This window comes from Thunnus thynnus, chromosome 15 (genome assembly GCF_963924715.1).
Source record: "Thunnus thynnus chromosome 15, fThuThy2.1, whole genome shotgun sequence".
NCBI lineage: Eukaryota > Metazoa > Chordata > Actinopteri > Scombriformes > Scombridae > Thunnus > Thunnus thynnus.
The window spans coordinates 1,355,136-1,372,387 of record NC_089531.1 but is presented as its reverse complement, the minus strand read 5'-3'; the positions used below and the strand labels follow the sequence as shown (position 1 = coordinate 1,372,387).

At 43.0% G+C, this 17,252-nt stretch overlaps 3 protein-coding genes and 1 long non-coding RNA gene across 4 annotated transcripts; 1 reads left to right on the top strand and 3 right to left on the bottom strand.

The window, feature by feature from the left end:
• Positions 1-146: 146 nt before the first annotated feature.
• On the bottom strand, positions 147-2,020 carry LOC137198965 (uncharacterized). Its single transcript, XR_010931716.1, has 2 exons — positions 1,987-2,020; positions 147-1,640 (listed from the first exon to the last, which is right to left on the bottom strand). It is a non-coding gene; the product is annotated as an uncharacterized lncRNA (long non-coding RNA).
• Positions 2,021-2,089: 69 nt separating this feature from the next.
• LOC137198919 (zinc finger protein 391-like) lies at positions 2,090-14,570 on the bottom strand. The gene is made up of 4 exons (XM_067612935.1): positions 14,356-14,570; positions 10,427-10,835; positions 4,517-4,828; positions 2,090-3,821 (listed from the first exon to the last, which is right to left on the bottom strand). Exons 2-4 carry the CDS (start codon positions 10,611-10,613, stop codon positions 2,884-2,886), a joined length of 1,437 nt encoding a protein of 478 aa, XP_067469036.1. The 5' UTR covers positions 10,614-10,835; positions 14,356-14,570; the 3' UTR covers positions 2,090-2,883.
• LOC137198907 (tripartite motif-containing protein 16-like) lies at positions 7,097-8,930 on the top strand. The gene is made up of 2 exons (XM_067612923.1): positions 7,097-8,701; positions 8,803-8,930. The coding sequence occupies exons 1-2, from the start codon at positions 7,317-7,319 to the stop codon at positions 8,807-8,809; spliced, it is 1,392 nt and encodes a 463-aa protein (XP_067469024.1). The 5' UTR covers positions 7,097-7,316; the 3' UTR covers positions 8,810-8,930.
• Positions 11,516-16,318, bottom strand: LOC137198887 (zinc finger protein 26-like). Its single transcript, XM_067612892.1, has 2 exons — positions 15,976-16,318; positions 11,516-13,975 (listed from the first exon to the last, which is right to left on the bottom strand). The coding sequence occupies exons 1-2, from the start codon at positions 16,271-16,273 to the stop codon at positions 11,799-11,801; spliced, it is 2,475 nt and encodes an 824-aa protein (XP_067468993.1). The 5' UTR covers positions 16,274-16,318; the 3' UTR covers positions 11,516-11,798.
• Positions 16,319-17,252: the final 934 nt, after the last annotated feature.

Sequence of the window (17,252 nt, the reverse complement as noted above, 5' to 3'; positions counted from 1 at the left end):
ACACACACTCCTCCTCCCACTCTCTTGTTAATAAAAACACTCGTGTGTTTTTGTTTCTCTTGTCTGACGGTGAATGTTGCACTTGAACGCAGCACGCCAAAGGACGTCACAGGAAGCAAGTCTTTTTTTGAAAATTAAAAAACATATATTTTTAATTTTTTTTTTAATTACCAGCACAGTAATATTATAAAACAATGGAGAAAAAATAAAATAAACAGATCACAAAGACACAAGCAGAAATAAAACTGTACAATATAAAAAACACATAACACAGAAATTAAAAGACAAAAATAAATAAATATAATTTAAAAAGTGAATAAGAATCATCATCTGGTAATGTCGTCCACAGTGTTTCTGAAGAGAACGTCTGAACTTCAACATAAAACAAGTTTTTGTTTGGAAGAAACTAAAGAAATCTGACTCTGTGAATATGATGTTTGCCCATAAAAACAGCAGTTTTTTATCAAGTTATGAACTTCACTGTTGTTAGACTCAACATTTAATAAATAAGAACATAACAACACAGAGTAGGTCTACTTCCAATGACTCCCAAAACGACCTACATGAGTGTTTTCATCGCCCTCTAGAGGACAGATGGAGACAAAAACCACTTGGTTCGGGTTAGATTGTGGTTTGAACACTCGAGCTGTGGTGTCTCATCGTGTCTTTCGCGGTGCCACTTGGTTGGAAGCAGGAGGCGAACACTCGTCTCCTGCAGCAAAGGCCACTTTTTGCCTTTTTTGCCGTCCTGCCTCCTCCTGAGAGAGAAGTCACCTTATATAAACGTCACCTGAACAGTGTCTCTTCTCCGGGTCATAACACATGATGATGAAACATAACCATAAGTGGTTTTTGCCAGCATGAGTTTAAGACCTTTACTGTTGTTTTGTTGTGAGGACGAGCTGTTCTGTAACAGCAACCATGAGTCTCCCAGATTAACACAGAAATATGAGTCCAAAAATGACTTGAATGAGTAATGAGACATAAAATAAATGAGAAAAGACTGTCTGCAACTTTTCACTCTTTGGGAACAACACAATAAAATGTATGTTGCATGTTGTGTGTTTTAGCTGTTTATTGTCCACCTGTTAATACATAAAATAACACTGTAAACGCTGGAAAAAGTTGCGCGGATGAAAATCAAATATAAACAGACTGAGTGAATAAACGATGACATACATGAATCATGTGACTTAAACGTCAGATCTGTGTGGAGCGATGATGAGGAAACTTTAACCTTCCTCACATCAATACATGAAACCAACAGAAACGTCATATTTGACTGTCGCTCTTTTAATGACGTAATCTCGTTGTGTCTCTTCTTCTTCTTCTGCGACGGTTTAATGGCAGTGGATGAAACAAGTATTCACCACATTTCTTTCAATCTGTTAAACTTGAACAGAATCAGGATCTGATCTTGTATTTAAAATCTGGTATCATGGCCTTTTTTTGATGCATTTTTATGAATACTGAGTCTATTTTAAACATATCTATGACATTTTATTCACCAAACGTTGTTTAGATTTTTCTAAACCCATCTTTCCTTACAGCTAAGATTCCCCTCTCTCCTCCAGCAGGCTGTTTCTGGAGCTATTTACATAAAATCTGTATTATAAATGAGCTCCTACTCTAACCCTAGCCTTCCTACCCTAACCCTAACCCTCCTACCCTAACCCTCCTACCCTAACCCTAACCTTCCTATCCTAACCCTAACCTTCCTATCCTAACCCTAACCTTCCTATCCTAACCCTAACCTTCCTATCCTAACCCTCCTACCCTAACCCTAACCCTCCTACCCTAACCCTCCTACCCTAACCCTAACCTTCCTATCCTAACCCTAACCTTCCTATCCTAACCCTAACCTTCCTATCCTAACCCTAACCTTCCTATCCTAACCCTCCTACCCTAACCCTCCTACCCTAACCCTAACCTTCCTATCCTAACCCTAACCTTCCTATCCTAACCCTCCTACCCTAACCCTCCTACCCTAACCTTCCTACCCTAACCCTAACCCTCCTACCCTAACCCTCCTACCCTAACCCTAACCTTCCTATCCTAACCCTAACCTTCCTATCCTAACCCTCCTACCCTAACCCTCCTACCCTAACCCTAACCTTCCTACCCTAACCCTAACCTTCCTACCCTAACCCTAACCTTCCTATGCTAACCCTAACCCTCCAACCCTAACCCTAACCTTCCTATGCTAACCCTAACCCTCCAACCCTAACCCTAACCCTGCTACCCTAATCCTAACCTTCCTACCCTAACCCTAACTCTAACCCTAACCCTCCTACCCTAACCCTCCTACCCTAACCCTAACCCTCCTACCCTAACCCTAACCCTATTGGCTGGGGGTGAAGGTGCGGGCCACACCTCCAGCCAATCAGAATATGACCTAATGAAAGCAGTAGCATGTTTACCAGGCAGTAAGACTTTTTATCTGCTGAACAACCAGCAACACTTCCAGTGTTTGCTCGTCATCCTGCTGTGATGCAAACTGTGACTACAGAAGTTACGTAAACACTCAGCGTAGTGCCGGGGGCAGACTCCTGCTAAAGCTTCCTGCAGATTTGATTTGACTTTCAGGTGTGACGTAGTAATGAGCACCGCCTCAACGCTGCTCGCACTGCAGCCGCAAATTTCAACATTTCAAATAACTTAAAAAGACTGAGGAGATAGAAATGAGTCATTTCACAGCACAGGAGGCTCCAAAATCACCCTGATCCATCCCAAACATCAGTTTATTGTTTATATACTGGCTCTTTAATATTCAATAAATAAGTTCCTGGTCAGCAGAGAAATGCTGGTTTAAACTGTGTCACTGTAACGTCACAGGTTTGATTCTGGCTCAGGACATCAGTTATACGTGACAGTAATATAAAATCAACAATCTCCTAAATAAATCCCTGCTGTAGGTTCGACCCCTGGTCTCTCAGGGTGGCCGGTCTTCAGGTGCTGGATCAGGTACGCCCTCCTGGTGAAGGTGCTTCTGCAGAGTCCACATATGTGCGGTCTCTCCCCGCTGTGGACCTTCAGGTGTCTCTCCAGACTCTCCTTCCTGCTGAAGTCGCGGCTGCAGAAGGCACAGCGGTAAGGTTTCTCCCCGGTGTGGACCCGGCGGTGGATTTCCATCCTCCTGATGGAAGTGCACTTCCTGCCGCAGACGTCGCAGGTGCTGCCCAGCTCCTTGTGGGACCGCAGGTGGTCTCTGAGGCTCTCGGCCGAGTCCAGATGGTCCCCACAGGCGCCGCACCGGCTCTCCGGCTCCCTGCAGTGTGACTCGGCATGCCGGACCAGAATCCCCTGCGTGTAGAAGGAAGTCCCGCAGATCCTGCAGCTGAAGGACTTGACCGGACTCACAAAGGGGGCGTTGGGTCTGCGGCGGCTGCAGGTCATCTGGTCCTGGTTCTGAGACGAGCTGCGTCGGATGTGTTTTCTAAGCGTCCTCTGAGAGCTGAACTCTCTGCCACAGCTGCTGCAGGCAGGAGGCCCCGCCCCCCTCGTCCTCTGTAGACCTGGTTCAGACTGAGCGCTGGTATGTTGGTCTGCAGCTGCGTCGGCATCCTCAGCAGACGACTCTGATTGGACGACGTCCTCGGTGCGAAGAAGCTCCTCCCCTCTGTGAGACTGGGTCTGATTGGATGAAGAGCCTCTCTCGTCATCGCCGCCGCTCTCCAGCCAATCAAGACTCGGTGTGAACTTGGCGTCCGACTCCTCAGGTTCAGCTCCGCCCTCTTCCTGTTTAACATGCAGGTGATTCAGAATGAGGCTCCGCCCCCTCACCTCCTGCTCTTCTTCTGTGGTGAAAATCTGCAGAACACCTGAAGAAGAAGAACAACTGAGTTTACACTGAAAAAAACTGCTGATTTATGTTTTTATTAGAAAAATAAATGATTGACATTTTGACACCGATGACATTTAAACTCCTGTCACTTGTTTCTGTAGTTGTCGAGTGACATCCACTCCATCCTTACTTTAAAGGACACATATTCTGCACATTTCCAGCTCTATATTTACATTCTGGGGCTCTACTGGAATATCTTTGCATGATTTCCAGTTAAAAACTCCTTATTTATCTTCTACTGGTCCTTTATGCAGCCCCTCAGTTCAGCCTCTGTCTGAAACAGGCCGTTTTAGCTCCTGTCTCTTTAAGGCCCCGCCTCCTGATGAGCCCACTCTGTTCTGATTGGTCAGCTTCAGGAAGCTTCCTCCGGCTCAGGAGGCTACGTAAACAAACTATAGTAGCAGGATTTCACTTCTTTTTCTCCTTCTTTACTCCAAACGTCAACTTCTCAAAGTTTTCAAGAGTGGGCAACACTAACAACACATGGAAACACCTTAGCAACCAAGGCTAGTATATGTGACGAGCTGACGTCAGCTTGTTAGGTTGAAGCCCTGAGTATTGACTTGCAGGCAGCTTTTCTACAAATGTTTACCTCAAGTTTTGGAACTTTGACCATGTTTAATATCCGACATCAGAACAGGAAATAAATAACAGAATTTTGTCTCCACCAACCCTCCTGCTGGCAGCTGATCTCCGCTCGGACTGCAGCCTCCAGCATCATGTGATCCTCAACCACTTCCTGTTTGACACTGAACATTTCCTGTGTGTTGTCAGGCCCCGCCTCTGTCCAAGACTGGATCTGATTGGACGAAGCAGTCAGGTTTTCCTCTGGTGTCTCCCTCTGCCAATCAGGACTTGGTGTGAACTTGGAGTCTGCCATCTCAGGTTCAGCTGCAGCTCCATCCTCTTCCTGTTTAATGCGTAAACTGGGGCTCTGCCCCCTTACCTGCCACTCTTCTTCTGTGGTGAAAATCTGCAGAGCAGCTGTAGAGGAGGAAACAGCTGATATTTAGAGAGTTTTATTAGACATGAGACAGTTTCAACACTCACTGATTTTTTAAAAATTTCTTACTTTATTATTTTTATTCAGTTTCATGTTTCAGTTTGATTCAGAACATTTTGTTTTTAATTTGTGTTTCTGTTCATGTTTTATGAATCTGTGTGTTTTTGTTTGTTAGATTTCTTGGTGAATCTGTGGAAACATGTTGTTTTTATAAGAGAATCAAATTAAAGTTTCTGTTCATTTTGGTTCAGATATTAAACTCTGATGATCTCTGACTTCCAACAGTCACAATCAGACAATTCTCTACTGAAACAACATTATTATTATTATTATTATTATTATTATTGTTATTATTGTTATTATTACTACATACATTCCTCCACTGTTGTCCTACAGTTTTAGTTTAATACACAGCGTCCTCTTGACTGTCCAGCTGCTGTACTGCAAATGACTGAAGAGATTTGTTGTCTTTAGTGTCAGAAAAACTGTCAGAGTGTGTGTGTGTGTGTGTGTTGGAAAGTATAATACTGTGACCCATTGCACCACCTAGTGGTGGCCAGGTCATACTTGACCCAGGAGGACCACAGATGCTATAAATTTGAATAAACATCCACAATTCAAAGAAAGTAGTGATTATTAATTTTATTTGCAAAGATCATAGTATGGAACCATCCATGTTATTTTATGGCAATTACATGGAAGAAACCAATATTTCTGATATAAAAACATTTGAAAATGAGTCAAATTTGGCCCGTGGACAACTTGAGTAGGATTTTTCATGCAGGACTTTACTTGTAAAGGAGTATTTTTTATTCTGTATCAGTACTTTTACTGCAGTAAAGGATCTCAGTACTTCTTCCAGCGCTGCTGCTGACAGTTTCTACAGAGGATCATGTGATTGTTAAAAGGTTGATAAGATGAACTCTGTGGTTTTACCTGCTTTTATTTCAAACAGCACTGCTGCAGAGAAACGAGTTGCAGTGTCGCCTTCACACAGAAGCCATCAGTGCCGTATTTTCAGCAGACTTTAGTCAGTTAAAGTGAGAGTCTGTGGATTTTAAACTCTTTGGTATTCAAAGAAAACAACACAGGAGATAAAACGGCAGCTTGTGGTGAATCTTTTAAATAAAAAAGCTGAAATTAAAGCCTTTATTAGTGATTATTATTAAAGTCTTTATTGGTGGTTTGGATTATGATCTTCACTGACTGGAGCTTTGACTTTAGTTTTCGCTGTGTTCTGGTTTATTTTGCAGTAATTTTAGTTTGTATTAACAGTTACTGAAGTTCAAGTTGAACACGGTGTGTTTGAAGCAGCTTTTATTTAAGGTTGATGCTTCAAGTTTATTTGTACAGCACAACAAGGCATTTTAAAGTGCTTTACATAGAGATTAAAAGGCATCAAGACAGAATATAAAAGCAACACAAGGCAACGTAAAGAGACATTCAAATACAATATAATGTTTTTCACCACCTGTGTCCAGCTTTTCGACACTCTTTCTACTATTCTGACCAGCGTGGCTTTTCTCCATAGAGATCTTTAGCTACCAGAGACAAGCTTCAGCTTAGTGGGTGCAATGGCATCAATAACATCGGTAATTTTAGAACTGAAATCATCTACAAGATCATTGACTGAGACCCAAGAGAGGGTGGGTGTGGAAGAGAAAGCCTGAATAAATATTTCACTGGTGTTTTCAGTGATATATAGTTTTGTGATTACCTCTGTCTGAACATTTGTGTGCACGGAGATAACACTCTCAAAGAAAGCACAGGAATGATCAGAGAGAGCACAACATCAGTCACCACAACCTTAGAAATGTTCAGACTCTTGGAGATGATTAAGTCCAGAGTGTTTCCCTTGTTGTGTGTGGACTCCGTCACATGCTGAGTCAGTCCACAGTTATCAAGAACACAACACAGCTCTTTAGTCCCCCAATGTGAATCATGCTCTTCACAATGATCAATAAAGCTTTAATACTGTACTGGGACGATGAAAATAAAACACTGGAGTGTGATGTCTGTTGATTAGTTCTGAGAAAACTGAAAGGTTCATATTAATCAAATGTAAAAACAAACAAAGTACATCCACTTTCTAGATTCATCAATTCATACTAATCAACAAATGAACTCCATCAGTTGATCTGCTTCATTCATGTCCTTTGGGATGATGTTAATGATGTTTTAATGAGGTTTTAACTGAGACTTCACTGTAACTGAGGAAACAGTTTTAATTCACAGTGCTGCTCCTCGTCCTGATAACCATCCCTGCCCCTTTAAACACAACAAGCTCCACTTCCTGGTTCCCTCCCCTTCAGATCTACAGTTTGCAGATGGGTGTAACCAACATGTGATGCAGTGTAAGAGCTGCAGGCTGCATTCACTGCAGAAACACATGTTGTTCAGATCAGAGCTCAAAGTTCTTTCACTTCTCAGGAAGTGAAACTCAGACAGTTGTTGCTACTGAGAGCAGACATGGCGCAAAAAGGAGTCCAGCTGGACCAAGAAACCTTCTCTTGTTCGATCTGTCTGGATCTACTGAAGGATCCGGTGGCTATTCCCTGTGGACACAGCTACTGCATGGGCTGTATTAAAAGCTTCTGGGATGAAGAGGATGAGAGGAAGATCTACAGCTGCCCTCAGTGCAAACACACCTGCATACCGAGGCCTGTCCTGGTGAAAAACACCATGTTAGCAGCTTTAGTGGAGCAGCTGAAGAAGCCTGGACTCAAAGCTGCTCCTACTGATCACTGCTATGCTGGACCTGAAGATGTGGCCTGTGATGTCTGCACTGGGAGGAAGCTGAAAGCCCTCAAGTCCTGTCTGGTGTGTCTCGTCTCTTACTGTGAGAATCACCTCCAGCCTCATTATGATGTAGCTCCATTAAAGAAACACAAGCTGGTCGACCCCTCGGAGAAGCTCCAGGAGAACATCTGCTCTCGTCATGATGAGGTGATGAAGATGTTCTGCCGTACTGATCAGCAGAGTATCTGTTATCTCTGCTCTGTGGATGAACATAAAGGCCACGACACAGTCTCAGCTGCAGCAGAAAGGACTGAGAGGCAGAGAGAGCTCGAGGTGAGTCGACAACAAATCCAGCAGAGAATCCAGGACAGAGAGAAAGATGTGAAGCTGCTTCGACGGGAGTTGAAGGCCGTCAGTCGCTCTGCTGATAAAGCAGTGGAGGACAGTGAGAAGATCTTCACTGAGCTGATCCATCTCATCCAGAAAAGAAGCTCTGATGTGAAGCAGCAGATCAGATCCCAGCAGGAAACTGAAGTGAGTCCAGTCAAAGAGCTTCAGGAGAAGCTGAAGCAGGAGATCACTGAGCTGAAGAGGAAAGACGCTGAACTGAAGAAGCTTTCATACACAGAGGATCACAACCAGTTTCTACTCAACTACCCCTCACTGTCACAACTCAGTGCATCTACAGACTCATCCAGCATCGATATCCGTCCTCGGAGACACTTTGAGGATGTGACAGCAGCTGTGTCAGAGCTCAGAGATCAACTACTGGACATCCTGTGGGAGAAATGGACAAACATCTCACCAACAGGGACCGAAGTGGAGGTTTTACTGCCACAACCAGAACCCAAGACCAGAGCTGGATTCTTAAAATATTCACGTGAAATCACCCTGGATCCAAACACAGCAAACACAAAGGTGTTAATATCTGATGGGAACAGAAAAGCAGAACGAATGAAACAACACCAGCTTTATTTTAGTCACCCAGACAGATTCACTGGAGGGTGTCAGGTCCTGAGTAGCGAGAGTCTGACTGGACGTTGTTACTGGGAGGTGGAGTGGAGCGGGGGATGTGTTGAGGTAGCAGTCGCATACAAGAATATCAGCAAAGCAGGGTGCGACTCTGGATTTGGACGTAATAGCAAATCTTGGTCTTTAGATTGTGACAGGAACAGTTTTATATTTTGGTTCAATGATATCTCAACTCCCATCTCAGGTCCTGATTCCTCCAGAGTAGGAGTGTACCTGGATCACACAGCAGGTATTCTGTCCTTCTACAGTGTCTCTAAAACCATGACTCTCCTCTACAGAGTCCAGACCACATTCACTCAGCCTCTCTATGCTGGACTTGGGCTATATTTTCGAGTCACAGCTGAGTTGTGTAAACTCAAATAGACAGAAGTCATTTCAGACTTCATGTGTCAGATTCTGTTGTAATTCTTCATGTTTTTGTCTCCATTGTCTCTGAGAGCTCGTTGCTGTGGTGTTTCTGAACTGCACAGAGATCAGCTGTCAATCAAACTGGGATTATCAACACTTTTTTCTTTTCATTTGTTGTTCTGTTGATGTTTTCAGTTTCTTTAAATGTCACTTTTTGCTGTGTGTTTTTATCCATGGAGGCTATCGCTGCTCATGATGACGTCTTTTACCTTCACTGACGCTTCTTCAGATGAAAATATAAACTTCTCTTTGTTCTAAATGTTAGTTTCATGTTTGTATTGATGTATTTGTGTAAATTCATGAAGAAACATACAATTAAACTGTAATTATCATGATAATAATCATTTATTATGTTCTTGTACATAGCTGACATTCTGGGTTAAACTAACTGATTGTGTGGATGAAGTGAATCTGAACATGAAATCATTGAACAAGAGTCATTTAACAGACTTTACTGATTGGATGTGTGAACAATCTGAAGCTTTACATAATCAATAAAGATGTTTTCTTTCAAGAGTGAGCAAAGTATTTTCTTCTGTCTCATTCAAAGCTTCTGGAGAAAATGTGAAACTAAAATGAGAGTTAGCGAATTTTCCCTCTAAACTTCTCACATGCTTTCATTTCAATAAATGTTCAAATGATCCAATATTTCAGCAAAAATCAAAGATTAGAGAAAAAGTCCAAAAACTGAAAACAGATTTGTGTATCAGAACTTTGTTTTTTCTTCTTTCCTCTCCCATTAATCATCTCACCACCCCTCAGATTTATCTGCTGACCCTTTGGAGGGCCCCGACCCCTAGGTTGGGAACCACTGGACTAAACTAGCTAACTGTATATAAAGTAGTGTAAACTAGCTCCACCTCCAGCAGCTACAACAGTAACATGCTGCTCTAACACTGATGCTTCACTATTAATAATCTAATGATGTCATATATAATAATATATCAGTCAGAGGGACCAAACCACTACTTTTACTGCAATACTTTAACTACATCAAGCTCATAATACTTATTTACTTTTACTGCAATACTTTAACTACATCAAGCTCATAATACTTATGTACTTTTACTGCAATACTTTAACTACATCAAGCTCATAATACTTATGTACTTTTACTGCAATACTTTAACTACATCAAGCTCATAATACTTATGTACTTTTACTGTAGTAGGATTTTTCATGCGGGACTTTCACTTGTAATGGAGTATTTTACATTGCTCTATTGCTGTATTGGTATTTTTACTACAGTAAAGTTTCTGTTTATATTTGAATGAAACTGTTTGGATCTATCTAACGGCAGTAGCGACATCTGGCGGGAAACAGACACTCCGTCACACACTCAGCGGACATTTTCCTCATCAAACCAAACAAACAGCAGAGAGACGTTTCTGTCCACCGACCTGGCGGTGTGTCCCCCGGTCGTCCCGCCGCCTCCAGCAGCTTCCTTTGACGGTCGATCTCCTGTTTTGACCGGAGAACTTCGTCTTCATACTCGGCGATCGTTCTGGCAAAAAGCCGGAAAATGTCGTCTGTCGCCGCCGTCAGCCGCTGATCGACAAACAGCCGCAACACGTCGAGCTTCAGCATGTTTCCACCATGAAACTCAGAGACTCAGAGAGGGAAGAAGCTGCTGTTGCAGGTTTAATGTCGGCTGAGCAGAAACAGTTAAAGTACACACTTTTACACGGCAGCAGGCAGGAAGTCTGCACAATAAAATCACATTGGGACATTTTAACAGGAAGACGTACTCAGTCTATGGATCCTTTACTGCAGTAAAAGTACCAATAGTTTAGTCCAGTGGTTCCCAACCTAGGGGTCGGGGCCCCTCCGAAGGGTCAGCAGATAAATGTGAGGGGTGGTGAGATGATTCATGGGAGAGGAAAGAAGAAAAAACAAAGTTCTGATACACAAATCTGTTTTCAGTTTTTGGACTTTTTCTCTAATCTTTGATTTTTGCTGAAATATTGGATCATTTGAACATTTATAGAAATTAAAGCATTGTATTTTTCCCTCTGAAATGTAGTGGAGTGGAAGTATAAAGAACCATGGAAATACTCAAGTACAAGTACCTCAAAACTGTACTTAAGTACAGTACTTGAGTAAATGTACTTATTTCCACCAATGCCTTTTAAAGATCCAAAGAACTCCTCCATGGACCTCAAGAACGTTTTTAAGTTTCTTTATACATTTTCATTAGATCATCACACTCTGATGAATGTCATATTAGAGCTTTTATTCTGAAATTTTAAGCGGAAATCATAGTAATTCAGTGAACTTAACCTGTAAACAGGACCTCACACCGCCAGTCATGTGACTGAGGGACTGTCAAACGACCTCGCGGACAGTAACACATTTATGGGACTTTAATAATATTAATTTGATTATTAACAGGCCACATTGTGACAAACATGATATAAAACCAATTTATGATATTGATTTGACTTCTAATATCATCTCTCAGCTGAGTCCACAATCAACAAACTCAGAGACATTTTTAGAGCATTTATTGCACATCATCGTTCATGTCGCTGCAAAACAAATCAGTACTGTGAAAAAAATCAGGAAGTTTTGTTTGTATTTCACTTCCATGAAGCTGCTGAACTTCTAAGAAAGATTTTAAACAGAAATCAAAGCTGCGTGAAACAGATTATGACCAGTAAACTGAACTTTAAGTGGACTTTTTGTTTTCTATTTCAGGTGTCATTTCAGAAATGAACAGTTTTGTGTCTCTGCTGACAACCAACAAACTAGTTTGTAAAACCAGTATGACCGCTACAGCTGTATGAAGTCTGGCTGCACACTGTCCTGCCTCCTGATTGGCTCTTTGCTGAGCCGGACATCCAGGTGGACCTTCATGTGGACGTCTCTGGAGCGTTTCTCCTGGTAACTCTTGCCGCAGACTCTGCAGCTGTACGGTTTCTCTCCTGTGTGTGTCAGCAGGTGTTTCTTCAGGTCGTTCTTGGTGACGAAGGCCTTCCAGCACAGGTGGCAGCTGAACGCTCGCTCCTTCTTGTGGAAGCGGATGTGCGTCTCCAGGTAACCTTTGGTGCTGAAGCTCTTGTTGCAAAGGCTGCAGCTGAACGGCTTTTCCCCGGTGTGGGTCAGCATATGGGCATTCAGCCCTCCTACCTGCCTGAAGGCTTTCCCGCAGACACGGCACTGGAACGGCTTCTCGCCCGTATGGATCCTCTTGTGGACCTCCAGGACATGGACCGATGCCAGGCTCTTCCCACAGGTCTCGCAGGAGACGCGGTTGGCTGGTTTGTCGCCGGTGTGATTCCTGATGTGCGTCGTCAGAGCGCCATTGTCGATGAACGTCTTTCCGCAGAACTCACAGATGTATGGTCGCTCCCCACTGTGGATCCTCTTGTGGCGCCGCAGGGCACCAGGCCGCGGGAAGGATTTAGTGCAGATGCTGCAGCGGTATGGTTTGACGCCCGTGTGACTCCTCATGTGAGTCTCGATGTTCTGGTATGTTTTACCACAGATGTGACAGATTTTGCCAGCGTCTCTGTGAGTCTGCAGGTGGTCCGTCAGTGTCTCTGATGGCAGCAAACGTTCGCCACAGACGCCACAGACAGACTCTGCTGAGTGGCTCTCAGCATGTTTCCTCAAACTACCTTTATTCTGAAAAGACTCTCTGCAGACTTTACAGCAGTGAGACGCCGTCTGAGCGGACGTCTTGGCATTCTCTTTGAAGGCAGGACTTTTCTCTGTCTCAGAGTTTGTACAGTCCGGCGGTGGCTCGTTGCCCTCGTGGATCTCCAAGGAGTGACTCCTGCTGTGTGTCTTCAGGGCACTGCTCTCAATGAAGGTCTTCCCGCAGCGCTGGCAGACGTATGGTCGCTCTCCTGTGTGGATTTTCTTGTGGCGCCTCAGAGCACCAGCTCGAGGGAAGCGTTTGTTGCAGATGGCACAGCGGTACGGTTTGATCCCTGTGTGGCTTCGCATGTGCGTCTCCATGTTCTGGAAACCTTTACCGCAGATGCTGCAGGTGCCGCCGGTCTCTCGGTGAGACTGCAGGTGAGTCAGCAGACTGTCTGACGAGTCCACCTGCTGTCCACAGACGCCGCAGATGCTCGGAGACTCTCTGCAGTGCGTCTCGGCGTGTTTCCTCAAGAATCCTCGGCTGTGGAAGGAATCTCCACAGACTCTGCAGCAAAGCGAGATGGACTGAGACAACTTCAGACCGGGGGCTTGTCTTTTGTCTCTCTTTGGTTTCAGTGTCTCTGACTGATCGGCATCGTCCTCCTCCTCGTTGCCGTTTCCGTTGTCTTCTTCTTCGTGAGTCTTCAGGTGATCCTGGAGCAGCTGGTTCTCGGTGAAGGTCTGTCCACAGACCTGGCAGACGTCGAGCGTCTTCCTGCTGTGGATCTTTTTGTGCCTCCTCAGCGCTCCGGGTCGGGGGAAGCTCTTGTTGCAGACGTCACAGCTGAATGGTTTGATTCCTGTGTGACTCCTCATGTGCGTCTCCATGTTTTGAAACGTCTTCCTGCAGATCTCACACGTCCCGCCACTGCTGGCGGTCTCTCTGTGTGATCTGAGATGGTCGATCAGACCGTCTGAGGACTTAAAGCGTCCTCCGCAGACTCCACAGAGATGCTCTGGCTCGTCTGAGTGCTTCTCCACATGTTTCACCAGGTTTCCTTTGTGGCGGAAAGTTTTTCCACAGATGACGCAGCGCTGAGCCGCCGGCCACACTGATGAGACCGTTGCTCTACGTCTCCGACCGGCGGAGCACTGTCCTCCGTCTGTCCCCATCCTGTTTGTGTCTTTAATGTTAGAAGAGTCATCGCTGCCTTGCCAGTCCTCGTCGCTGTCGGCTGCTGACACGTCGGAGGAGCTGGGGCTGGGCGGGGCCGAGGCTGGGGGGGCGGGGTCAACCTCTGACACCTGAGGTTGTCTTTCATCAGGGTCACCTGTCCGGAGAGAGGATGAACCGACGGAGTCTGAAATAAGAGAGAAGACATTTAAAGCAAACTCTTCATGCTCCCACATCCATCATTTAACTCGTCTGCTCTCACATAATGTCACATTTTAAGCAAAAAGACTTATTATTTTTAATTTTGGCCTTTAAATCAACTGACACGAGCTCATTTTTACTCTTCAACTGAACAGTTCCACTGCTTTCATGTCTTGTTTTTTATCTGAGAGTTAATTTTAGTGGTGGAAGAAGTACTATGAGCTATGAGTACATAAGTATTATGAGCTTGATGTAGTTAAAGTATTGCAGTAAAAGTACATAAGTATTATGAGCTTGATGTAGTTACACTAGCTAGTTTACACTACTTTATATACAGTTCGCTAGTTTAGTCCAGTGGTTCCCAACCTAGGGGTCGGGCCCCTCCAAAGGGTCAGCAGATAAATCTGAGGGGTGGGGAGATGATTAATGGGAGAGGAAAGAAGAAAAAACAAAGTTCTGATACACAAATCTGTTTTCAGTTTTTGGACTTTTTCTCTAATCTTTGATTTTTGCTGAAATATTGGATCATTTGAACATTTATTGAAATGAAAGCATGTGAGAAGTTTAGAGGGAAAAATCACTATTTGGTGGAGCTGTTAACAACTCATAGACATGTGAAATGTGACCCCGACTACACACTGCTTTTTGTAAGACGTCAAAAGCCAAAAAGGTTGGAAACCACTGGTTTCATCTTTAACAATGTGTTGTATTTTAAAAGCTTGTTATATTATCCATTGTGTCAAATCTTCATCTGAAAAGTAACTAAAACTGTCAAATAAATGTAGTGGAGTAGAAAGTACAATATTTCCCTCTGAGATGTAGTGGAGTGGAAGGATAAAGTATAATAACCAACTGACATCTCAGCTCCAAATCTCAGTTTCATTGGACACTTCAGGTTTTGACTCTTAACCAAAAGAATCAGCTCCTCTAAACAAACACAACTTCTTTCACGCTCACATTACCTCTTCAACTTTAGTGTTTACACTTGAACTGAATCTCCTTTGACTCATATTTCAACTGTTACAACATCAACTTTTCAACAAAGAATTATTCTTTTTTTTTTTTAATGTAATTTTATTTCACTTATTTCTATGAGGCACAAATTCCACTTCAGTACCAAGTAATATTTATTCAACATATGATTGAAAGGTCGCACAGCAAAATTTGTTGTTTATTTGTCATCCTGTGATCAAATCTGTTTTCTCATCTGAGAGCAAACTGAACAAAGAACCTTCAGATGTATTCAAATATTGTGTTTGTCAGCTGATTAACGCTGCAAAAATATTAAAAAAATATCAGTCTACAAACATTACTGATCAATAAACACGACTGTTAGTTTCAATATTAATCACCTGTCAATCAATGTGATCACAGCAGTGTCTGATTCTTATTTAACAGATTTAACTTGAAATGTTTCCTCAGTAAACCTTCAGTCGGAGGGATTTCTCTGTTTCTGGTTACACTTTAACAACTTTATTGACAAACCAGGACCGAGAAATGACACATGAAGACAGAGGCAATATAAGAAAACACAACAAATAAATTACAATTTAAAGTTAAAACTTTAAAAGTGCTTCGTGATGTCGTCCAGAGGAAAAGAAGCTTTTTGTGTTTTCAGTTATATTGTTCCTTGTTTTGAATGCGACGCTTCTAACAGACAAAGATTTATATTCATTTGACGTAATATGGTTTATAAAGAATGTGATCAGTAAAACAGAATCATGTGTACTGAAGAACAGATTCAATCCTTGAAGCAACTTTTATTAAGAAAAGTTTTTGGAGTCGCAGCAGTTAAAACCTGAGTAGAAGAAGAAGAGCATAACAGCGAACTGATGACGTTGATATGACGTGTTTTAAAGTGGCCTCTATTCACTTTAGTAGTCATAAATCTAAACACGTTTTTAGACACAGGAGCGTTTCACCACTCTGGTTGCCTAGCAACAGCCAGACCGTTGATGTGGCTCCAACATGGCGGCCTGAGCTCACCTGCTCGGTGCAGTCGGACCACCGGGCTCAGCACCGCTTCCAGTAGCCGGCTCTGCCGCTCCACCTGCCGCCGGTACTCCTCTACCTCCCGCTCCAGCAGCCCGACGATCCGCTCCGCCGCCGCCGCCAGCCGCTCGGTGAGCAGCAGGCGGAGCAGGCGGCCCCCGGAGCCCCCGAAGCCGCCGCTCCGCTTCTCCAGCATCCCGAGGACCTCCTCCCCGACCCGGGTCAGCAGCTCCGACACCGACTCCGTCAGGGCCCGCAGCCCGCAGCGCGGCGGGGCTCCAGCAAGAAACATCCCGCAGGAGAGCTTTGTCCCGCCGGCCAGCAGGAAGACAACAACACGGTGGTTTTCCGGGACAACGAGTTCAGACTGAGAGCGGACAGAGAGCCGCTCTGCCCTCTGCTGGACCGGAGGACACAACTATAGCACACACCGACAGACAAATCTATCATCTGTTGGCTTTCTCTTGATTATAATTGTCTTAATTCTTTTTTCTTCTCTGTTAAGCATTTTGTAACTTTAAGAAAAGCGCTGTATAAATAAAGTTTGTCATAAGTATTATTATTGTTTATTAAATAATTTAAAAAGAAAGCAAAAAATTTCTTTCACTTGAGCCTTTAACTAGCTGCGACCCTCCAGATACAGACCTGATTCACACTTCTGCACTGCTGCGCTTCTTTTAAAATGTATTTCACTCGATGTTATACATTCTATATATTCTATTTTTTAATTTTGCTTTAATTTTATTATTATTCTTTTGAAGATGGTTTTATTTTCCATCTTATGTTACATTAATGTTTTTAAAAATATGTTTTATGTTCATTCTATTTTCATGTGAAGCACTTGCTTTATATATATATATATTTATTTATTTATTGTAAAGCACTTTGAGCTGCATTTCTTGTATGAAAGGTTCGATACACATAAATTTTATTATTATTATTATTACTATTCAGTATGTTTCTGTTTCTTTGTCTGTTACTGTGTTTTAATTGTAACCTGCCATGAAAATGAGCTTTAAACTAATTATGGTTCATCAAATGGTAACATTTATGTGTAATATAAATAATCCCTTACAAACAAACGAAAATAAATAAATGAAACAACATTCACACAAACAAATAATCACAGAACAAGAAAAACAAACAAAAATGAAAATCTGACGGCTTCTTCTGATCCTCCGAGGACTGAAGAGAGACGTGATGTGAAAAGCCACTCAGATTAGAGATCATCATCATCATCATCATCATCATCATCATCATCAAACAACAGA

What these genes read in the sequence shown, in the direction of transcription:
- LOC137198907 (XM_067612923.1), top strand. Translation starts at nt 7,317, where the DNA reads ATGGCGCAAAAAGGAGTCCAGCTGGACCAAGAAACCTTCTCTTGTTCG.
- LOC137198887 (XM_067612892.1), bottom strand. Translation starts at nt 16,273, where the DNA reads ATGTTTCTTGCTGGAGCCCCGCCGCGCTGCGGGCTGCGGGCCCTGACG. An exon ending in GGTCCGACTGCACCGAGCAG is followed by an intron (nt 13,976 to 15,975) that starts GTGAGCTCAGGC and finishes CTCTTATTTCAG; the next exon opens with ACTCCGTCGGTTCATCCTCT.
- LOC137198919 (XM_067612935.1), bottom strand. Translation starts at nt 10,613, where the DNA reads ATGCTGAAGCTCGACGTGTTGCGGCTGTTTGTCGATCAGCGGCTGACG. An exon ending in ACCGGGGGACACACCGCCAG is followed by an intron (nt 4,829 to 10,426) that starts GTCGGTGGACAG and finishes CCTCCTCTACAG; the next exon opens with CTGCTCTGCAGATTTTCACC. An exon ending in GATCAGCTGCCAGCAGGAGG is followed by an intron (nt 3,822 to 4,516) that starts GTTGGTGGAGAC and finishes CTTCTTCTTCAG; the next exon opens with GTGTTCTGCAGATTTTCACC.